General features: G+C 45.1%; 1 protein-coding gene across 1 annotated transcript; it reads right to left on the bottom strand.

The window, feature by feature from the left end:
- Positions 1–631: 631 nt before the first annotated feature.
- On the bottom strand, positions 632–24,806 carry Slc39a6 (solute carrier family 39 member 6). Its single transcript, XM_028774888.1, has 10 exons — positions 24,277–24,806; positions 21,795–22,619; positions 20,270–20,453; positions 18,998–19,167; positions 17,502–17,720; positions 11,588–11,693; positions 6,524–6,901; positions 5,102–5,182; positions 2,879–3,069; positions 632–1,837 (listed from the first exon to the last, which is right to left on the bottom strand). The coding sequence occupies exons 2-10, from the start codon at positions 22,608–22,610 to the stop codon at positions 1,685–1,687; spliced, it is 2,298 nt and encodes a 765-aa protein (XP_028630721.1). The 5' UTR covers positions 22,611–22,619; positions 24,277–24,806; the 3' UTR covers positions 632–1,684.
- Positions 24,807–24,853: the final 47 nt, after the last annotated feature.

Genomic DNA, 24,853 nt, shown 5'->3' on the forward strand with positions numbered 1-24,853 from the left:
CACCATGTGTTCAAATATGAGTGTACAGGGAACATTTCCCATTCAAACCACAACTACTACACACTGTAATTTTTGGCGTGTCTACACACATGTATGTAAATATGCACACCCATGTGCATGTGGAGGCCTATATTAGTCTCTTACTGGACTTCTTTTGGTTAGGCTGTTGGCCAACAAACCCCAGCAATCTTGCTGTCTCTGCCTTGCACTGCTGGGGTTACACTTCTCAAGCCTGCCTTTTTATATGAGTGCTGAGGCTGTGAACTCCTCCTACTGTATAGTAAGGGCTCCTACCCACAGATCCATCTCTCTAGTCCTCAGATATCTCAACTTTATAGAAACGAAGTAGAACAGTTATCAAGGTGCGTAGGAGATGGGGAGAAGTTTTGTTTTGAGACAGGGTCTTATTATGTAGTCCTGGCTAGCCTTGTATTTACAGGGATCCACCTGCCTCTGCCTCCCAAGTGCTGAGATTAATGGCATGTGCCACTATGCCAGGCTGGAAGTTTTTAACGGGTCTAGTTTTAATCTTGCAAGATAAACAAGTTCTGAAGATGGTGTGAACAGACTCAGCACTCCTCCGCTGCATGCTTAACAGTGGCTAAGACCGAAAGAAGAAAGAGAACAATGCTTGACACTGAGTTGACACTTTAATTTTTTAAGAAAGAAATATCCAGACAGTGCTACAGACAGCCCTAATGTATCTACAGTGTCATACATCAAAGGACATTTGTTCACAAAGACATTTTAAAGCACTGAGAGAGAGAGAGAGAGAGAGAGAGAGCGAAGTGCTTCCTGAAGTTAAAATATTTTCAGAACAGGTCTTGACGTCCTCTCATGGATCAAGGTTTTAATACTGGCCATTTGGGAGCTTAGACAACCAGAGCCCTCCCACCCCCACAAACTTCAAGTGTAACTTACCTTGGTGAAAACACAGTCTTCTGAGGATACTAGTTACTCATTTGGCCCATCTCCACACACAGATTTCAAATCCTCATTTCTCAGCCAAGTGACACATTGCTTGAATTAACATATTCGACTTCTCTATTATACACATGTACAACCAGATGAAGTGTATCAAAAGTGCTTACTTGTTTTACAGGAACAGTAACAATTTGACAGATGTTCACAAATGTACTCTGAACTAAACACGCTCCTTTCAAACACAACTAGAATTTCCCCTCTCTACATTATAACCAATCTTGTGATTTTTCAAAGCAATATACACCTTCTCAATCTTCCCGTCCTCCTTCTCTCCTATTTCTGTGCACACTCAGTGTGAGCTGTTGGTGTCTCGGCCTTTGTGCCCATTCTTTCTCACCACAGCAGGGGTCCAACTCCAGCAGGGAACTAATGCTAAAGCTGTACAGAAGACCATTAAAGACACTTTCTCTAAAATACACAGAACATGGCATGCCAAAACATACGGTAAGCTGGGTAATATTGGTGGATCGTACACAGAATTTACATTTCCAAAACAGAATAACTTAAATATTAAAACGTACCCAATGTAAATTGTTACCCAATGGAACAGACTTTATAAGCATAACAAATGGCAAAACTTGATAGAAAAATTGCAAACCCCACTAGTTTTAAATGCTGTGTATCACAGCATATGAATGTATTTCTACCATCTACTTGAACTACAATACTTCTTTAAGCTGCTCTAGGGTTTAGAACCTAATTAGAAATTTATACGAAACACAATTTTATGCTCAAATATGGAAATGAGTAACATAATTCCAAAACCCAGCAGTATCCCAGCATTCTGCAGGAAGAAGTATCCCCACCGGCTGCATCCGTGATCGCTAGCATCGTTGTGCAGCATCTCAGGCACCTGAAAGAGGCAGAAGCCACGGTTTAGCTTTCAGAACAGATAAGCCTGAGAATCTGAACCAGTGTGGCTTGGGGCTGGATAAAGTATTGGTCAGTGTCCCAGGACCTGACTGACTATGTGAATACTGACTCTGGTAGGGCACTGAGCATGTCTTAGCAGCTAACTAGGACAATGACAACTACAGTTCCAAGCAGGTAAACATTCACCCACTGTTCAGTGAAAGGTGATGCTGGCTTCTTTGCTTCAGGTACTGCCAGTCTAAGGTTCATTTCTTCTTCTTCTTCTTCTTCTTCTTTTTTTTTTTTTTTTTTAGGTTTTTTGAGACAGGGTTTCTCTGTATAGCCTTGGCTGTCCTGGAACTCACTCTGTAGACGAGGCTGGCCTCGAACTCAGAAATCCGCCTGCCTGTGCCTCCTAAGTGCTGGGATTAAAGGTGTGCGCCACCACTGCCCGGCAAGGTTCACTTCTGATGCTGAGGTGGCTCTCACTCTGCACAGCATGCAAGTGTAGCAAGAAGACCGCTTTAGAAGTATTAGGTGGATAAGGGAATTTTACTTTATCAGTAAGGGCTTTTTAACCATAGCCTGATTCTACAAAGGGAGGTGTTTTCACGTGTTTCCTGGTAACCCTTGGGTAGGAGAAAGGTGTATACATGGCCACCAAAGAAAGACAAGGAGCTCAGCGGGCACCTACAGTCCTAACTGTCATTCTTCTGGATCCACAATTCTGTCTCACCACTGGAATTAACACCATTTTTGCAATGATTTTTTTTAAATTAAAAAAGATTAATTTTATTTATGTGTATGTGGGTTTATCTTTGTGCACTGCTTACAGAGCCAAGAAGTGGGGGTCAGATCCCTGGAGATGGAGCTACATGGGGTTGAGTCATAGGATGTAGGTGCTAGGAAACAAACCCTGGTCCTCTGGACGAGTAGTATGTGCTTTTAACAGCCAAGCCATTTCCCCCAGACCCTGCAATGACTTTTTACCACACACTTCTGCTTTATTTAGTCAGTGCCCTCTGACTTCTTGGAAACTTACCATGTCAACCAGGGCAACATACATGAACAAGCCGGCAGTGAGTGCAAATATCCACATAGAAACATTTTCTGCATAATGCCCGATGAATATCCCTGTTGCCATTCCAAGATAGGCCAACATGGCTGACAGGGCATTATAGAGCACAGCCTGCTTGACGGTCATGCCAGCCTTTAGCAAAACAGCAAAGTCACCTTTAACAGAAAACAAACAAAAAAATGAGGGTGAAGCCATTGAAGATAATTTTGACACATATCTAAAAGATTTTTCAGATATATAAAAAAAAAAAGTTTGATCTTTCTCCAAGGGAATAAAAAGAAAGAAATGTCCAGGGCTAGAACAGCATAAGCAGGGTCTACCACTTTTACAAACTTAATCGTTTCATGCAACACTGTCTGAAGGCTTCTTCTGAGTCAGTGACGGTGAGTGCACATGTTCCCTGCTGAGTCCTGCACTCTCTTTAAGGGGGTTGACACTGCAGCTGCAGGCAGGAGCAGCAGCGGTTCAGCTGTCCTAGCTACACGGTGAGCTTAAGGCTTGCCTGGGCTATATGAGACCCAACCTCAGAAACACTAAAACAAACAACAATAGAACACCTGGCAATAAAGGGAGGGATGGTGTGAACGCACATGCAATGGTAGCAACTGACAGAGGCAACACCTGAGAGCCACTGAGTCATGGAGGTGGAACTGGTTTAGAGCCTCATGGGGCTGAGAGGACTGAGAATAGGAAACAAAGGGAGACACAGGCTTACATAGCCTGCACCAAGTAGACAGAAGGCCTTCTGAATGGTGGGACAAGTGCCAGGGAACAAAAGTGAAAACTGTGTTTGTGAATGAACGTGTGCCCATAAGAAGAAACATGAGGGGGCTGGTGAGATGGCTCAGTGGTTAAGAGCACTGACTGTACTTCCAGAGGTCACGAGTTCAAATCCCAGCAACCACATGGTGGCTAACAACCATCTGCAATGATATCTGATGCCCTCTTGTGGGGTGTCTGAAGACAGCTACAGTGTACTTACATATAATAAATAAATAAAAAAAAAAAAAAAAAAAAGAAGAAACATGAACTGGGATCCAAAAGATGGAGGAAGGTTTCAAATTGTAGTAAAATGAGAAGTGCCGGTCACCCAACTCCTTTCCTTCAGCTCCAAGACTTCCTGCCGTCATTTTCCATTTTACCCTCTGAGGCAGTTCCTCCCTGAACCCTGAGCTAGCCTGGCAGTTAATAAGCACAGTGATCCTCCTGTCTCCATCCTCCAAGGCACTGGGGTTCTGGGGAACACAGAGCACTGAGATTTGAACTCAGCTGGGAACACGGAGTGCTGGGATTTGAACTCGGGTCCTCAGGCTGGCACAAGTACGCTTACCCACTCAGTGCTGACCCACACCTGTCTTTTAGGTGGTACTGCATGACTAGGTTGTCATGCAGTCTAGGCAAGTGCACTACCACGGAGCTACTATCACACAAGCCAGAGCCCCTCCTAACTTCCTGATTTAATTTAGGAGATATTCCCATATATGCTGTAGAGATATCCCTATATATGCTGTAGAGACATTCCTGTACATGCTGTAGAGATATCCCTGTATATGCTGTAGAGATATCTCTGTATATGCTGTAGAGATATCCCTGTATATGCTGTAGAGATATTCCTATATATGCTGTAGAGACATTCCTATATATGCTGTAGAGACATTCCTATATATGCTGTAGAGATATTCCTGTATATGCTGTAGAGATATTCCTGTATATGCTGTAGAGATATCCCCGTATATGCTGTAGAGATATTCCTATATATGCTGTAGCTGCTCTGGTTTATTTAGTTTTGGGAAGCAGGATCTCACTTAGCCTAGGCTGGTCTCAAACTATGAGAATGAGGATTACCCTGAACTCCTGATGCTCCTGCCTTTACCTCCCAAGTGGTGAGATGGCTGCCATGCACATGCACTTGTAGAGCCCCAGCCACTCATGTTCCCAGTGTGCCAATACAGAAAGAAGAATACAGAAGGAACCCAGGTGTAGCTGGACACACCCACACAGGCACCATGCACTTGTAGGTCAGAATTCTGGCTACAAACAAATTTGTGTCCAGCGAGAAGGGCAGTTCGGCGAGCAGACACCGGGGAGGAAGGCCTCGGCTATGAAGCAGCCTGCTCGAGTGCTCCTAGCCACCAGTGCCAGCATGGGTCACTCTCACTGCAAATGATGTTCACATGCTTCTCTTACCTAGTTCATGAGGCAGTTCATGACAGAACACAGCGACAGACGTGCTTAGCCCACTGGACAAACCCTCCGTGAAGGCAGCACCTGTGTAGATGAAGTCAGCAAAGGTTAGTCTGAAGTCTTGAAAGCCTGTCAGTACACGACGAGAAAACAAGGCCATTACACTGTGCATAAACACCATCTTACAGCTCAACCTCTACCTTCTTACTTAAAAAAAACAAGCTGGGCATGGTAGCCCACACACTGAATTATAATATCCAGGAGGAAGAGGCAGGAGGATCTCTGTGAGTTCTAGGCCAGCCTGGTCTACATAGGGACCTCCAAGTAAGCCAGAGCTACATAGAGAGACCCTGTACCAAAAAATAAATAAATAAAAATAGAAAAATTTACGTTTATGTGACCATGGCACTTGTGAGGTCAGAAGACAGCTTATGGCAGCTGGCACTTTCCTTTCCTTATGTGCATTTTAGGGACTGAACTCAGACAGGCAGGTTTGGTGCTTTTTACCCTCTGAGTGGTCCCACTGGCCTCAAGGCTGTCTTCTGTATGAGGAATCTCAGAGCACATCTCACTGGGCCTACATGCCCCTAGGAAGTACAAGCATATTTGACAGGGAGGGAAGGTTCTGCTTTCTAGCAATGAGCCAACATCTACAGACCTGAGAAGGGACTACTGCTACCATATACAACCATATACAACCCTGAGGTGAGAATGTAAATTAGATTAGCAGAAAGCCCTCTGCAGTCACAAGTACATAAGCATTTCATTGGCCTCAGAGGAATTCACAATGTCATCAGACTTGTGGACAGGCATCCTGTTACCGTTCTACAAGAAGACTCAAGACAGAGTCCTTCCCATTCCAAAAGCTAAGTCTGCTGACCAATCATCTGCCAGCTGTGCATGGGGACATTCCTCCCAGCAGCCTCAGCAGGCCCCAGTATGACAAGGCCTGGCTGAAACGCAGCACTGCCTCTCTGCCCTCTGGCAGCCTCTGCTGCCTACTTCCCAGTACTTTCACATTTGGGGTCTGGAACCCAGGCACTCATGAACTCAAGGCAAGAACTACCATTCATGTTTAAACCCTGATCTCAAGAACTCATGGATGGAGAACAGCTTTCGTGTGTTTGATGCAAGGGCTCACACCCAGGGCTTATGCACACTATGTGAGTGCTCTACTACTGAGCTACAGCCCCAGTCTAAGCACAGCTACTGTTAAGTACAACTTAGGCAACAGGTGGGGCGCAGCTCTGAGACTGATTTGTAGCCCACATTTACTAAGCACTTAAAGTAGACAAAAAAAGTATTTTGATAATTTTGGAAGTCAACATCCTCACATAAACCAACCTATTTTTTGTTAAATTTGAGAGAATATTTAATGTCCTATTTCCAGGATAACTAGCAAGGACCAGCTATGTAGTGGCATACCAATAGCAAGGCCGTCACTGAAATTGTGCAGCCCATCGCCCATGATCACCATCCAGGCCAACGTGGCAATGCCAGCATCCTTCAGCTCCTCTCGGGAGTAGCGCTGGCTGTGGCTGTGGGGATGGTGGTTCTGGTGGTGGTGGTGGTGCAGAATGTGATGGTAATCGTGATGGTGGTGAATGAGGTCATCGGACTGGCCCAGTGTATCATGGAAGTGTGAATGGCACTTGTTCTTGCAGCCCCTGGGCACATATTCATTGTAGACTTCCTGTGGGTGTGCATGGGCTATCATGACCTCCTCCTCTTCCAACATCGTTGGCTGCTGCGAATCAAAGGGGGAGGGCTCTTGGGAGTCTGCTCGCAGATAGCTTTCAGGTCCTAGGGATAAATACAGAGGACACTGAGACCAAATGAACAGTTGTTGGTGTTCCTGAACACAGTTCAGGGGTTCCCACTGATGACCAGGGCCCGGTAGCTCTCAGACCTGCAGGATTAAGCAGCAGAGTACTGTTGATGAGGAATGCCAACAGGCTCTAGTGAACTCTTCAAACATGAAATATACTGTTTTAAGAATGGGTTTCAAATGCATAACTGCAGCACTGAAGAGGCTGAGGGAGGGTTACGTGAGCTCAGAGCTCCAAGATTAGTCCCAGCAACACAGCGATAGTGAGATCCAATCTCATAAAATAAAAGCATTTACTTTTAAGTTTAATTTTTAATTATACTCACTTATTTTGGTGTGCGCAGGATTGGCACATAGCCACGGCATGTGTGTGGAGGTCAGAAGACAACTGTTTGCGGTCGTCTTCCCTTCCATCGAGCGGAGGCACTGACTGAACTCAGGTAACCATGCCTGACACCTAGCGCCCTTGTGCACTGAGTCGTCCGTCACACTGGTCCTAGTTCCTTAGTCCCTATCTTTTTTTCAGTTAGTTTATTAACGACTCATTTTTTTTTAAAGAAAAAAGATTTATTCATTTATTTTATGTGTAATTTTATGTGTATTGTCTAGCCTGCGTGTTCGTCAGTGCAAGGGTGTCAGATGCCCTGGAACTCAAGTTGAAGACAGTTGTAAGCTGCCATGTGGGTGCTGGGAATTGAACCTGGGTCATCTGGAAGAACAGCCAGTGCTCTTGACCACTGAGCCATCTCTCCAGCCCATTAATGACTCATTTTAATAATAGGAAAATTTTCAGAATTGTAAAGCAGGTTTATTTAAAAATCATTAGAATATGACTGTTCTCAAAGTGGTAAAAAGCTAGTGTTTCTGTTGTTGCTGTTTATTTACTCACTTTCTCTGATGTTTCTGCCCAATTAAGCATCTCTAAAACTGTTGTGATCACTAGAAACAGTGGATATATAGCGCTTTCACAAACTGGAACTGAAAAAAACAACTTCTATCATAACTATCCACAGCCCATTTGAAACTCAGTCCACGTCAGATACAGTGTCCTTCCTTCTTGTCAGTGAGTCAACTTGTAATTGTCATAAAGTAAAAAGTGAGAGATAAGGGGATCTCATCTTGATACATCTAAATTCTGCAATCAGTACATGAAACACAGAATTCCATGTTCCAGAATTATCTGCAGTGCCTAAGTGGCCTCCCTGTGAGCTGTGACAGTGACTTCAACACAGTCCTTCTGGGTCACCAGAAAGGGATGTGTGTGGCAAACACATTTTAAAGCTCCCCTTGCTGCTCTTGCATGACTTTAAAGCTGGGAATATTAAAAATTTCCGTCTCAACAAAGCCACTCCACAGAATTCCAGTCAAGGGACAGGCACAGTTCTTGGATCAGAGGACCCTCCCGGCTGCCTGGAGCAGGAGGATCAGTGAGGGAGGGGCCCAGGCTTGGGAAGACAGGGGTCCATGCAGGGCCACTGACAGCCAGGCTCAGAGCTTATTTATACTTTGGTTTTGTGAGACAGGGTCCACATAGCCCAGGCTAGCCTTTGGAGTGTTATGTAGCAGAGGATGTCTTTGAACTCCTGATGTGACCACTTCTCAAATGCTGTGATTATAGCCTTACATAAAGCCTGTTTTTATGTGATGCTGAGAATGGATCCCAGGTACTCATGCATGCTAGGCAAGAGCTACCAGTTGAACTGCATCCTTTGAATGAAAGAATTTGGAATATTAGTCTTCCATAATTGCCCTTCTGATTACCCCTTAAGATCTTCTACCTCCTTGTATTTGAAAAGATGAGGTTTTCTTTTCATTAAAAAAAAAAAAATCATGCAGCAGTGTCAACTGGCCAGACCCCCAGAGCTCTCAGGGACTAAACCACCAACCAGAGAGTACACATGGAAGGACTCATGGCTCCGGCTGTGTATGTGGCAGAGCATAGCCTTGTTGGACATCAGTGGGAGGAGAGGCCCTTGGTCCTGTGGGAATTCAATGCCCCAGTGTAGTGAATGCCAGGGTGGGAAGGCAAGAGTGGGTGGGTGGGTGAGGGAGCACCCTCATAGAGGCGGGGTGTGTGTGTGTGGGATAGAGGGTTTCTAGAGGGGAGACCTGGAAAGGGGACATTTGAAATGTAAATAAAGAAAATATCCAAAAAAAAAAAAAAGAAAAAAATCATGCTGTGCTGTGGTGGCATAGGCCTTTAATCCCAGCACCTGGGAGGCAGAGCAGAGGCAGGTGGATCTCTGTGAGTTGGAGGCCAGCCTGGTCTACAGAGCAAGTTCCAGGACAGCCAGGGCTATTCAGAAAAACTCTGTCACAGAAAACAAAAAAACAACAAACAAAAAAAAATGTGTAGCCCTGTCAGCTGACTTTCTATTCATTAGATGACTAAATTGAAGTAAAACAGTAACAGCAAGATAATCGTAATTACTTTCTCATCATCACTAAGAAGCATTTATTGGCTGGGCTTGTGGCTCCTGACCACAGTCCACATGGATTATCTGCTTGGACAAAGAAAAGGAGACTGGAACAGTGAGGCTGCCCTTCATCCTGTATACTGTTACCAGTTTTCTGGGGAGCATCCCTGACCTGCTGGTCCTATCCTTACAAATGTCATAAGACCATTCAGAACGCTGAAGAAGGACCAGTTACAGAAAGAAGAGTCAATGTGTTTTACTTGCTCTTTAGAGAAAAGCAGCATGTCTTAGTCAGGATTTCTATTCCTACACAAAACTTCATGACCAAGAAGCAAATTTTATTTAGCTTTCACCTCCACATTGCTGTTCATCACCAAAGGAAGTCAGCATAATAACTCACACAGGTCAGGAACTCGGAGGCAGGAGCTGATGCAGAGGCCATGGAGGGATGTTACTTATTGACTTGCTTCCCCTTGGTTGCTCAGATTTCCTTCTTATAGAACCCAGGACTACCAGCTCAGGGATGGCACCACCCACAATGGGCCCTCCCACCCTTGATCACTAATTGAGAAAATGGCCTACGGCTAGATCTCATAGTGGCATTTCCTCAAGGGAGGCTCCTTTCTCTGTGCTAACTCCAGCTTGTGTCAGCTTGACACACAAAGCGAGCGAGTACATAGCATGTTGGAAAATGCAGAGGAACTTACTGACAAGCAGCAGGTTTCTACCCTTAGTTAGAAGCTATCTGTTGAGCTCCTATCCTGTGCTAAGTGTTCTGGTTGTTTATTTGTTTTATAGTTTTGCTATGTAGCTCAGGCCTCACGCTCCCAATCCTGCTGTCTGGAGGTCCTATAGGCCTGTGACCCCAGGCCTAGCTGTACCATCTGTTCTCACAGGCCCTGGGGATATGGGGACACATTAGAAAACAGCTGCCTTCAACAAGTTTAAGTTGACTCTAGTGATGAGTATGAATTTGTAAAAATCCCTAAAACTATTCTTAAAACAGTGACCCTCAGTGAGTAGAAAGCAAAGAAACACAAGTCTCTTTCATCACCTAAGAGGAAGTTTGCGTGTCTGTGTGTGACAGGTTACTTTCTTTCTGAAGATTAAGATTTCCCCAGAACTCAACGTGATGCAAAGCACCACTCACTAGGTCTTACACGACCTCACTTCAGAAGGAAGTGAGCAATGTGTCACTGGGCTCACGCCAAGCTCCTGGAGGCACAGCTCAGGGAACACACACTGTGGCTTTAAGCTAAGACCCGCAAGATTGAGCCCCTTGATAACTGACAGTCTCTCACAGCAGGAAGCACTGGAGTGTGGTGACCTGTCACCTGAGATGCCAGCCAGTGGTCTGTTACTCTGCCCTAATTGCCTCTTACCTTATCTGCAGCTGGTGGAGTAAATGGAGGGCAGAAGGTGAACTGAAGGGAGATTCCATCTATCAGCTATGGGGAGATCATCGTCCACACTGGCTAAGTCTTGTGGGTGCTATGGCTGCCTTGGGGCTGCCCGTGCTACTATTAGAAGGTCACTGATTCTCCAAGCTAGGCTCTGGTGAAATCAATACTTGGGTTTGTCAGTGATGCCTGCTCCAGGGCGGGTGGGGAGAACAGGCATCTGTTTCTATTTCCCTGGGGGAAAACAGATTATCGTAACACAGATAATCACACAGGAACCCTCTAGCAGTGATTTCTTGTGGCAGTTCCTCATGACTCAGTGACAGGTGTGGAGGAAGGCCTTCGGCATACTGACCCGTATTCTTTAGCTATAGCCAACACCTGCTCACATGAATTCAGTTCTGTATTTTGTAGCAAATAAACAGTCTCACATGTACCGAGTGTCCTTAGGAGACTATCGTGCATGGCGCCTTGTACAGGAGCACCCAGACCCTGAGTACCTGGGATCTCTGCTACATGTGCCCTATACTCCCTCCTCCTTTCCAAAGTTTCAGAGTCTTCTAGAGAAGACTCCATGATCATTTCCTGGGCACCAGGCACCCTGTGGATCCCAAGCCTGCACAGAACTGCCTGCTAGAGTAAGCCACTCCTTAGACACTCGAATGCTGCCTCTCAGGTGGCTCCCAGCACACACTGCAGAGCCTCATCTGAGCACTCTAGAGATAATTTTTAAAAACCATGAGATACTTTAGGAAATAAACAAATGAAAAGGTCATGGCCCATCTCTCCCAAAGGGTCCCTGGTCCCTGTGTCCCTGAGTCCCTCAGTCTGTGTCTTGACTTACGTTCACCTGGGTCCACCTTCTCTTCGTTTGTGGAAAGCTGAGATTCATATTTGGACAGCTGCTTCTTGCTCTCCATATCCTCATCATTTTCAGGTTTCTTTTGATTCTGCAACAGCCAGCAAAAACAACATTCTGAAAGAGTTGATTTGCTTCTGTGGACATCTTTCAATACAGCTGGGCCTGTGGCTCCGTGCTAGGGCACTTGCCAAACACAGGCGGGGCCTTGGGTCCCTGAGCACCACAACCAATCAAAAACAAGGTAAGCAAAAGACAGAAAAGGCAACCTAGACTGAAATAAAAGCCATCCAAAGACGGGGCCTCTACTTGTTTGTTTAGCACAGTATGGACTTTTGGCCATAACAGCTGTCGAAAAGACAAAGAACACCGAGTCAGACTAACCACAGTTACTCTTCTTGTGTAGCCTCACTCTACCTACTGTAGTATGGACTCATGTGGTCAGGGTTACAAACATGCATCTTGGGGCACATGAGTCCTGGCAGCACTGCAGAATGTGGACTTTAATTAGATCCTGGGGTGATTCATCCATACATTAAACCCACAGACTCTACCTGTTATGTACTGAGGGCCAGTTACAGCCATTTCCTCCAGGCATGCTTACCTCTGGGCCACTTCTTGGACTCCAAAACCCACATTTTTCATACGTTTTTGTTATGCAGACTAAAGTACTTATCCCTAGTGAAACACCATTTACATAAAAAAGATTTAGTTTTCATCTATGTGTCTGCATATATGTGTGCCCAGAGAGGCCAGGTAAAGGCCCTGGAGTTGCCTGACATGGGTTCTGAAACTTAAGCATCAGTCCTCTGTAAGAGCAACAAGTGCTCTTAACTACTGGGCCATCTCTCTACTCCTCATGTTTTACTTTGAAATATTTATTATTTAGCCTTGAAATTATCGGTTTAAAAAAAAAAACTTTGATCCTTAAAAAAAAAACTTAATCTTTTTCAAAAAACCATCCTCCTTTCTTGTACATTTTTGTGTGGTGACAGGGATAGAACTCAGGTCTTCATGAATGCTAGGCAAGCTGTCTACCATGAGTATTCCATCAGAATTTCCTTCCTTCCTTCCTTCCTTCCTTCCTTCCTTCCTTCCTTCCTCCCTCCCTCCCTCCCTCCCTCCCCTCCCCTCCCAACCCCCCCGGCTTTGAGACAGGGTTTCCATCAGTGGCCAAGGCTGCATAGCACTCTGTCTATGTCATCTTCTCTGTGTCCCGGGATTGGGTGACGGCCTCAGGAGCTGACTATTACTGAGCTTTGTGACCCTCCAAGGGCTAGGCTACCTGTGTGCGTCTGAGCAACAGTTATGTTGCAGAGGTCTCGCAGGACAAACGAGCCTGTGCATTATCCACTTATGTGGAAGATAATATTTTAATTATAGAAATTATCACAAACTGTATTATTTGCATTACATTTATTTACATGACCAAGACACACCTAGTCACTACTACTGCCACCGAGCAGCTGTCACCAGAGGACTGGAGCTTCACTACAGATGAAGATTATGCAATTCTTTGCGTATAATCACTGATACATTTTATGAAAGAAAACCACAGGGTGCTATTAGAGTGTATAACAACAGCACCTGAAGAACTTTCAGGATGGTCTCTTTAAAAACATCAGCAGTTAAACCACATGGAAGGGTGGGCAGGACTTTGGAGTGAAGGATGGAGAGGCAGTAATCTAGGTAGTCTTAAGTGAGAGAGGGTCCTCAAACAGCAAAGATTCAACTCTCTTCTGGAGCTAAAAGAAACTCATGATAGCCTGAGAGGCCCCTCCCCTCCTCTCTCTTCTTCTCTCAGAAGAGAGGAAGCAGCAGCTGAAGGAAGCCAGGTAACACAGAGCATGCTGGGAGTGGTCTCTGTCTAGAGAGCAGTGGAAGTCACTGGAGGACTCTGAGCAGAGCTGTAGATCATTTCCTGCTCTGTGTAATTACAGCAGGTGGAGGGACAGTTATGTGAATCGGCTGGGGAGGAGGAGGTGACTTTTCTACTCAGAGAGGGAGATAACCAGGCCTGGACTACAACAGCAGCACAAATGGTCTGGTGGAGGGGGACAGAAAGAATGTGGACATATTTAATATGTCCTGGCTGGATCTAGAGAGGGATCATGGGGTGGCAGTGATCCTCTGGTTCCCAGTGAGAGCTGTAGCTTTCACTGGTTGGAAGTGTATGTGACGTCGAACTGCTGTAAAGGTCTAAATGCACAGACTGAGCGTGAGCAGTAACCCTATCTGGAATGCAGAGGCCACACTGACGACTACACCTACCGAAGGAAAATGCCCTCTTATGATAAGGGCTAACAAGCTTCTGGCAGTCATGATATATACTGAACTTTTTTTTTTTTTAACTTTATGAGGGAGAAAAGAAAGTAAGACATAACACTAAGAGTTGAATGCTCTTAAAAAATAAACCCCACATTGAACCCTAACATGGGAACAGAATAGCTAATGCTTCCAAAGCTTGGTTAGGCTATCTGGAGTAGTTTCTGCTGTTCCATGTGTTTCATCTTCCTCTGTTCCATAAGCATTTATCATTGTCTGCCACGTGCCAGACACAACACGGACAGAGGGAACTGCACAGGACACAGACGCACTGGACCTTCAATGTGTGCATTACATTCTACTGGATGTCTTAAAATAGAGACACTCAGCTTCCCTGTGACAATCCATGGCAGTATGGAGATCACATTACTGTTGCACTTAAAGACACTGGCACAGCACATGGCTCACAGTTCACTAGTGACCTATAGGAGGAAAACAAACTGCTGTACTTTACATAACAGCCTGTCTTTTAGAATCTCAAGGTATAGAGTGCCAGGTTAAAGGGAAGTTAGGCAAATACTGAAGACTAGGGCTGCTGAGAAAGCACAGTAGATGAAAGATGCTTTCTGCCAAACTTGACGACTTGGGTTCTGTCCCTGGGACCCACACGGTGCACAGCTACTGCAAGCTGTCCTCTTTCCTCTGTGCGTGTCCTGGCATTCATGTACCTCCCCACATAAACATAATTAAAAAACTAAAACTAATTGAAATGAAGATATTAACAAATTACAGTGTTTGGAAAAAACAAAACAAAACAAAACCAAATCCACAGCCGGGCAGTGGTAGCACACACCTTTATCCCCAGCACTCAGGAGGCAGAAGCAGGCAAATTTCTGAGTTCAAGGCCAGCCTGGTCTACAGAGAGAGTAGATAGCCAGGGGCTACACAAAAAAGTTCTGTCTCAAAAAAAGAAATAAGTAAATAAATAAATAAACACAGTAAAAATTAACCAAAACTTCACAAACTGAATTCTAAGTATCCCCTAAGTAGAAATGAACAAATTTTAAACATACTTATTTTTATTTTTCCTAATTATGTGAGGGTGTAAGATTCCCTGGAGCTGTAGTTACAGGGGCTGGAAGCTGCCCCACCCGGATGCTGGAAAACAAACATGGCTCTTCTGTAAGTCAGTATATACTCTTAATGTGCTCTCTAGCCCCATGATCTTATTTTTAAAGCTAAGAATAATCCCCAAGGATATACATACACACACACATACATACATATATATGACATCTTCGAACCAGTCTTAGTATAAGCAATGGAAGCAGCCACCTGGAACATGATTTTGGACATTAAAATGAAATGGTTGAGCTGGAGAGTTGGCTCAGAGGTTAAAAGCATTTTACCCTTGCAGAGAGTCTGGGTTCCACTCCTAGCATCTATATGGTAGCTCACTGCCACCTGTAACTCCAGACCTGGGGAATCTGATGACTTCTTCTGATTTCCACCAGCACCAAGCACACATATGGTACATATACACACATGCAGACCAAGTATTCATACACATAAAATAATGAAGTACATTAAATATTTTAACAATTAAAAAAAAGTAGGAAGAAGCTATTCTTTGTGTTGCCCTTTGAGACCCACATGGCCCAGGCTGGCTTCAAACTTGCTACGCAGATGATGACCCTAAGATCGTAATCTTTCTGCCTGCATCTTCCAGGTGTAAGATCACAGGCATGTGACATCATGCCCAGCTCAGTCAGGAACAAGTTATTTTTATCTACTCCCCTCTCAACATAGGGCCATTAAACATACGGTTCACATTTGTACTGTATAATTTTTTGAAATCTTATTTATTTATTTATTTATTTATTTTGGAAACAAGAGTCTCCCTATATTATCCAGACTGCCATGAAATTCATTATGTAGTTCAAGCTGGCCTTAAACTCATGATACTCCTTCCTCCAAGTCCTAAGCATGGGTTTTACAGGTGTGTGTCACCCTGCCCAGCTTAGCACAAGACATTTTTCTGGGTGTAAAATCCCTAAGGGTGAACGAACATTATAGGATCGAGGCGGCATTTCTGTTCACATGTGTGCTTGTTTCCCACTGTGAGCCTGATACTCAGGCAGAGACAGCTACACTTAATTTTCAGACTTTCTGTGCCAGCTACACCGGTTGTATAATTGCACAATTTAATTACAGGTTGCTCAAACTTAAAATGATGGTGAGAATAGTTACTTCTTTGAGCACAGAAGCTGAATGCCTTTAAAAGACAAAAAGGTAAGCTCTGACAAAAAAAAAAAAAAAAAAAAAAAAAGACTAATTTGTATAAGGTATCCATGCAATATTTTCAAAATCTAGCATCTATGTTCAGAATAGCTCTACAAGTATGTAACCTGTAACCTCTTGTTCAATTTTAGAGAGACCAAAAGAATCCAAAATTGCAGCATAGGCATAAAGAAAACAGATATTGAAATGATCACGCCACCCCACCCAGCAAGATTCTGAATCAGGTGATGAGCATTTATCTGGCTTTAATCTAAATTTGTTTGAGACAGGTCTCACATAGCCCATCTGGCCTCCCATTGGCTATGGCAGCTGAGGCTGGCCGTGGAGAGCTGGGATTACAGTCAGGTGCCCGTATGCACCCTGTGTGCACCCCATGTTGCTTGCACTCATCATTTCCAAGAGCTCTTCCGCCAGGCTTCTGACTGAGCTGCCTGCCTGCATTAGGTTAGAGGGACACCACCTCGTGCCTGGAAGGTAGTCATTTATTTATCAGAAAGAAAGAGCCTCTACTTGGCTTCAGACTATTTAATGGTACAGTTTGCAAAGGATAAGCTTGTAAGTCGTATCCTTCGAAGCCCAACAGAACCATAGCTATAGAGCAATTAAATTAAAACCAATGACATTTCTTAATCACACCACCAGTACATACTGATGATATCTGCATAGCATTTGTGCTAATGCCAGGCTTTTGCTTTGGGGGGTGTGTGCGTGTATACATAGAATGACAAGGAATAAAGCACCCTGGAAACCTCACGGTTGAGGCTTTTGACGCTTCAGTGATGGCTGGGTTGGCAAAGTGAGTGCTGTGCAGCCATGAGGACCTGCGTTTAGATATCCAGAGCCCCAAACTGAGGGTGGCAATGTGTGCCTGTGACCCTAGTGCTACGGAGACGGAGGTGTGAGGAGCTCCAAGTTTAGCACACACTTGCCTCAAATAGGAAGGAGTGTGGTTGAGGAAGACACTGAAGTTAACCTCTGGTCCCTATTCAAATACATGTGAACAAAAGGCAGGCAGGCAGGCAGGCAGGGAGAGAGGCAGAGGGGCAGGGAGGCAGGCAGGCAGGGAGAGAGGCAGAGGGGCAGGGAGGCAGGCAGGGAGGTAGGCAGGGAGAGAGTGAGGGAGGCAAGGAGGGAAGGAAGGAGGCAGGTAGGCTTCTCCTTCAGGGTTAGCAAGATGCAGAAGTTCTACATGAATACCTGCGGGGCCAAAAGCACCTTAAAGGTACTGAATGCCTCCCACAGATTATACTCTGGGCAGGCTATCCCAACGATAGCCAGCGGGCCACTCTAAGTGCCTGATGCACAGCAGGTCCTCAGGGAACTGTAGCCTTACCTTCTTTTTCTTATCTTTAAACTGCTTGATCAGTGTGAGTACGTGTTCCACAAGAAACATGAAATATAAGCCCCCTAGAGCCGTCAGACCTTTCCACGTGGAATCAAAATAGGAGCTTTCTTCTATGTTCTGAGCCGACAGGTGGCTGAACAGGGGGCCTCTTTTCATTTCCATCGCTGGCTCTTCATGGCTATGACTGTGGTGATGACTTGCATGAGACTAAAAGGGAAATGATACGCAGCTTTTAATTCGCTGTTCTTTTATGTTAGCATATGACGTAATTCAGATGTCAGCATACGACATAATTCAGAATTAAGCTATTAGCTGAACATTTTAGGACTAAGGAGGCATTGAAAAAATAAACAGGACAATGAACAGCTAGCTCCCCAGAGCCTAGTGAATGCTATCTGCTATGCACTTAACAGGGCGGGTCTGTTTGGTGTAAGGGCAGATACACTCCAAATTAAGCCCCATAACTTAGAAATAGAATATTCTCAGTGTTGGCCAAGTTACTATTGCCACAATGAACAGAGACCTAACGTGCACAGTATCTATGACTTACAGGTCCCACTTGAAAGGCTCATATCAGGTTCACTAGGCTTGTGAGAAGCCCAGTCAGTGCACAGGTATCTGAGAACCTGTGCAGTACATCTGCAGCCTGCAGCAGAGTGTAGCAGTAACTAGCTGATGCTACTTGACAGGAAACTAGTCGGGTGTGCAGCATCCTCACAAAGACATGGGGTACCCCCTACACATAGGCCATTTCCTACAGATGGTACACCTGTCATTTGGTAGTCAGGGAGACTGCTACTCAGAATAGTTTTCATTTTGAATCCAACATGAGATTGTCAGTGTTCTAGAAAGGAATACCTTCCCCTTTCTATCAAACTGACACACCTCTAGGCTAATTTTCCTTTTTTAGTATTGTGTATTGAAGCCAGGACTTTATTCATTCCCAGCAAGTGTTTTACCAGTAAGCCACATCCTCAATCCTCTGAGAGGAATTAAAAATGGGCCCTCTAAACACTTCCTGCCTGGGATTTATCACGCCTGTTTACTGAAATATTGTCAGGTCATGAAGAATGAATCTCTAAACACGCAGATTCAACTTTGAAGAAAACCACTAGGTTTCATGATACATGAAGAGGCATACACACTTTCAGTCTGTGACACCAAAAGGTGAGCAAGTAGTTCCCACTGTGGCAGCTGTCCCAGTGCTTCAGACCCATGCAGGAGTTCTCTCCTTTAGTGAGTTCAAAAAGCTTAATTTTGGAGTCTATAACAGACACAAGCAACAAAGCAAAACAACAAAAACCAAATGTCCCCACAACATGTACTACAACCTTGCATGTTATCAAGTATACTCCAAAATCAACTTTTCAGAATCTCTAACCTCTGATGAATATGAACAGCAGGAGTCTGAGTACAAAGCCAATGCTCATGTTTCAACGTGCCATGCTAAATCACTGCAGGGATGGACCAGCCACGGAACTTACATGTGGGAGAAGATGTAACAGAGCGTCGCCACTCAGAGTCCCAACGGCCAGCGCCACAAGGAAGCTCAGCAGGAACTTGAAAAACACCCGGTTCATGAGTGGCACCAAGATGACTCCCAGCAGAGACAGGAAACTGATGATAGAAATGGCTATGAAGCCACCAAGCCAGGCTGGCAAACCAATCAGAGCAGAAAAGTCATGTAACTTGTATACTGAGTGGCTTCCCACGCTAATGTAAGCAAAGCAGCTGAGTTTGGGACGTTTAGGACCACCACACCCTCACATAATCCTGTTGCAGGCCCAGATAGAGAACTTCACAGACAAATACAGAGACTTCAAGACTAGGGCTAAATCTAGTCTACAGATAGTCTCACTACGTACATCAGGCTGGCCTAGAACCTGTCTCTGTCTTCAGAGTTCTGGATTAAAGGTGTGTGTTTCCATGAATGGCTACAGCAGAAAAATCTTCAAATGGAGGTTAAAGGAAGAGAAAAACTTACAAGGATGAACTGTCTCTTACTTGGAACCCAAAGACAGCTTTCATTCATAGAACAGCTAAGCTATGAAACAGGAGAGGGAAGCAAGCTAGGAACTAATTTCCTTGTAAACAATTTTTAAAAAGTATTTCTTTTTTCTCCCCACTCCGTTTACCCCTCTTTACTTTGAGACAGTCTCTTTCTCTCTTTCTCTCTCTTTCTTTCTCTCTCTCTCTCTATACACACACACACACACACACACACAAACACACACACACATGGTTGGTAGGTAGATAGACAGACAGACAGACAAGGCTAGTTTTGAACTCACAATCTACCTTCCTCATTTTCCCCAAGGCTGGAATTACAGCTGCAAACATATAAGACTTTATTTCTTTAAAAACATATTTATTTTATCTTATGTATATGTGTGTATGCTTGAGTGTATGTCTGTGCACCACATGCATGCAGAAGCCCCCAGAGGTCACAAGAGAGCACTGGATTTCTTACAGATGGTTGTGAAGTACCAGGTGGGTGCTAGGAACTGAACCAAGTACTTTGCAGGAGCAGTCAGTACTCTTGACCCCTGGACCATCTCTTCAGTGCCATACCCCTCCTCCCAGTGCCTTTTTAAAAGAGGCAAACAACTTTTAAAATTTATATTCAGAACGTTCAGATCACAGAACAACTAAGATGTTGTATCTAGAGCTACAGTGAACAAGTCTCGAATATAAAGAGAAGTACAACGTAAGTGTATCTACTACAAACTGTTCTTACGTAACAGAGCCAACTGTACCTATTTGTAAAGAATAGGTCTTTGGAGGGATTTCCGCCTTCTTCTCACTTGCTGTATGAATCAGACAAGACCGAGCATCAATTTGATTTATGATGGCTGGGCAGAGATAGTTAAACTCTGTTGCATTCAACAGAGCCTGGATGCTCATGCCATGGGATGTCAGCAGCTTTGTTGCATTGAAGCACTGAAGGAAACATGAGGAAAAAAGAATCACAGACAGAAATTCCCACTGCAAGACTCTAAAATGTAGTCTGACTCATCTCCCTTACTCTACTAAAGCTACTTTGTTGATAAAATTAATGCCAGTTAAAATCAGCCCTGCTTTCAGCACTTTAGAATTTGCTTCTAGTAGCCTGAAGAAGATACAATGTCACAATGATGGTATGTCATTCTCCAGGGGAGAAAACCTCCTGTGGAACAAGCTTGGGGATAAATGGAGATTCACAAGCCTGTTAACTCATTGTATAAAGTTATTAAGGAAATGAGCTTTAATTTCGAAATGAGGTTCATTAGAGATTGAGAAATAGGTTTTGGGACGAATGTTCTCTGAGTCGGCCTAAACAAGCCCAAGGCATGTTGCTCCTCCTGCTATGACACTGCTTGCAAAAACTCAGCTCCATTCTGTCTACGTGCCTGGCAGAATGATTCTCTGCAAAGAGAGATTATTAAATTATACAGATGACTCTTGCAGAGGGCAATGTTGGTTAATGAAACAAACCTGCCCCAGCAGGCAGATGCGTTCAACAGTTTAATTGGATGGCAAGCTTAGTTTGAAGAGAAACTCCTCTATGCAATTTAGCACTCCTCACCCCCACCCAAAAAAAAAAAAAGCTCACCTGGTTATCTATTTCTGACTCTCACAATGCTTCACCAACACTACTGAGAACAATTTCATCTCCAGTGTTGACCATTCCTACCTACAATTACTCCAAACTTCATGGTCATATACCAATGTAGCTACATTTTGATCATTAAAGACTAGTAACTAATACTTTTGCTGCTGTTGTTGCCCGATATTGACTAGCCAAAGTGATTTAGGTAGCACTCAAAAGTCTAGTCTAGAAAAGTCACAGGATATGGGACTCTCACTGCCTGACATTCTTGGTCCAACTTGCTGCAAGTTCAATCACCTCACAAGTCACTGTTGGCTGTTTCTGCCAAGAAGAGACCAAGAGCTGCTCTTGTGTTTTCAGCACCTTAACTGTGCTTGTTCCTAAAACTTCTGCAGATCCCCCACTGTCTATTTATTCATACTACTCATCCCTAAAGACTTTCTCCACAATTAACCTTGGCATCTTTCTATGGTTATAATAAACCCTGATTAGGAGAACTCAGCAGGCAGCACTATTCTCCTGCAGAGCTAGTCTTCAAGGATGTTTACAACACAGTCTGCACACTGAGCCAATGCCTTGCTGGGAAGGAAGAAAAGCTCCCCTTTTTATAACAACCATTTTATTTTTATTTCACACTCACCCCTGGGAGGGGACAAACAAGCGCATTAAATACTGCACAGCATTTATCTTACCTCCTGAATATTGTCATTTGTGTTTCTGGAATACATAAAGCTCTTTCTGGGCTCACTCACAGACTCGTTGCTTTTCCTCCTAGCTAGCCGGCTCAGCCGGCCCACTCGGCTCTTCTCTGTGATGCTGGGTGGGGTAGAAGGGTTTATATCTTTGGTGCGTCTCCCAGATTTTGGAGTCTCTATTGTCTCTATAAAGCGAGTTCCTTCAGAGACTGTGTTATACACCGCTGAGGTCACTTCACTGGAGCTTGCACTCTCCTTGACGTTCCTCCTACCATTCACGTGCTCTGCTGGGCGAGATCCTTTCCCTTGGCTGGTTCTAGGATTTTTACCTGAATTATCAGAGTCAAGGTCTGGGCAAAAGGTTTTCCGATTGTTTTTACTGGCAGCAGCGTGACTTCGGTGGGAATGGCGCTCGTGATCGGAGTGATGCTCATGGTCAGAGTGATGCTCGTGGTCAGAGTGATGCTCATGGTCAGAGTGATGCTCGTGGTCAGAGTGATGCTCGTGGTCAGAGTGATGCTCGTGGTCATGGTGTATGTGAACTCTTTTAATCTTATCTATGCCTATGTTCTGAAGCAATTTTCTGAAGCCTTCGACTGACAAGGACTCATTCTCTCCATAGCGGTAGAAAAGCTGCCGAAGGTGATGCCGCTGCATGGTAACTGCCAAGTCAACATTAATGCCAGGTTCCCAATTTGAATTAATTTTCTCAGTGGTCTGAGAGAAAGCAGCTGTTGATTGTAGTTGATGAAGGGGGTTTGTAACCCAAAGGGCAAAGGTCAAGATCATGATTACAGATAAATTTGTGGCCATTGCACCTTCCTAGAAAAGATAGGGGGGAAAATTCTTTACCATCCTTCTAGAACAATTTAAGAAACTTCATGCTGAAAATTGATGCCTAATTACACTACCATCATCCACACAGCACTATTAGTTCTGGCTAGGATAGCACGAGGTACTGTGGCGACACAGGGAACTATGGGCTTGGGGTCTCCTGAAGCAGATGCAAGACAGCCATGTGCCTTTGCACACAATTAATTAGCCCCACAAAAGCTCCAGGAGGAGGAGGAGAACCATGTGCTCAAAGCTACACCATTAGTTCCTTCCTGAGAACCACAGCTCAGAACCACTTCCGCCATCACCACCGTCGTTTTACACATAGAAAAGGTAGAAACATCAGTCTCAGCTGACAATCTGACGTCTTAAAAAAATGGTTTCATTTTCTTTGGACACACATCATGCTCCTTATTCCTTACATAATTTTATCAACTTTGCTGTTGTTGTGTGAATCACATCATTTCCTATTCATCTTCAAATGGACTGGAACACACACACACACGAACACACACACACACACACACACACACACACACACACACACACGAGATATCCTCACTCCCATTCAGCACTGAATCAGACCTGATTTTGTGGAAGTGCATCCATATTTCCCAACTCTTCTCAATGACCTCATAGTAGTTTTTTGAACAAGTAAATTAAGCTTCTTGAAAACACTCAGCATTGTTCTTCAGTTGCTACATGTTAGCTAGAGAATGTTTTATGTTTGGAACTCAAGGCCTGACCTCCTTTTCAAGTGGAACTTGAAAAGCAGAATTCAGTTCAGCAGAAGCAGTATAGTGTAGTGTAGTATAGTATAGTAGTCAGACTTTTGGATGGATGTTCAACACATGTTTCTAGTAAAAGATACTGTGGGATTTTGAACTATATAGGGGCACTGGGAAACAGACTATCATATTCCAAGTTGTTCTTTAGCACATTCTCACATTCATGACCTCATCTGAAAAGCCAGTAATATCTATTTGCAAGGATGAATACAGGGTGGAAGTGCTTGTTAAACTCTTCTGTTGCTCAAGTGCTGATTATCATACTAGGTGCATAGGTAAATGGAGGCACACAAAACCATATAGGACAAGAATTCTGCCAACAATCTTTGGGGCCTCACAGATTGAGAATTCATGTGATAGGCAAAAAGATTCATGAAAAAAATCATTCCCAGGGGAAGAAGCTCCTAGTCACCAGATGGGTGGGGCAGATCTGGCCTTAAGCCAGGGTAAGATGCTGAGGGCCAGAGACGGGTCCCTGGATCTCCTCACAGGCCAAGTCTCTGTGTGTGGAAGAAACAAGCAAGCCACAAGAAGAGGCCTTGAAAAAGGAGGTAGTAGAGAAAACGGAAAAGCGCACAAAGCTTGCTTTATGAGGGCTTCTGTAATGAAACATGTTAGTAAGCTTCCTTGAGGGTGAAAAGTTAAACCATCGCAAAAAGTTCCTAGTTTGGGGCTCTTAAACCTATATGAGGACCCCAAGTTGGGAGGGGCAGCTATCCAGGGCTAGTGGAGCGCGAGGCGGGGGCCCTCGAAGCATCCCTTCTCCGTCGCCCGGCTTGGTCTCAGCACCCCGACTCTGTGGACCCGGGCCTGCAGGGCTCCATCCAGCCGCCCCGCTGCGGTCTGGCGGAACTCACCTCCCCTGGTGTCCCGCCGCCCCGCCCCGCGCGCAGGTTCGGTTCTCCGCGGGCGGTCCGAGGGGGCTGGGAACCCCCGCAGCTACGGTCTCCGAGAAGTCTTTACGAGGCGTGGAGCAGCGGCAGAATCATGAGCCCGGCCACCCCTCGGCCCCGGGTTGCCGCGCCTCCTCCAAGCAGGACAATCGGTAATTACCGCCGCCTCCCGCTGCTAGCACCGTGGCGCACGCGCAGTGAAGCTCCGGAGCCCGGTCTGGCAAGACCGATCCGCTTTTCCGCGTGTTCTCAGACGCCACGGGCTCGCCGCGATGGAGGGGCGGGCGTGGGTCCTTTCCTCGCGCCCTTCCGCTCCACGCCAGGACCGCAACCCAGTCCGGTCCGCTGTGGGCAGCCGGGCTCGATGGAACCGTCCGGGACCACGAGCTCCTTCGAGAGTGCCCTGCATACAGCGGTCAGGCCTGGCTCACGCGCGGAGCAGCGGTCAAAGTGATGCGCGAGGCAAGCAAAGGCTACGGGAGAGAACCACGCCAGCAGACGGGGGCGTGACCGGGAGGCGTGGCCGGCGGAGCTGGGCGTC

The sequence above is a fragment of the Grammomys surdaster genome, unplaced genomic scaffold (genome assembly GCF_004785775.1).
Source record: "Grammomys surdaster isolate TR1022 unplaced genomic scaffold, NIH_TR_1.0 243, whole genome shotgun sequence".
Lineage (NCBI taxonomy): Eukaryota > Metazoa > Chordata > Mammalia > Rodentia > Muridae > Grammomys > Grammomys surdaster.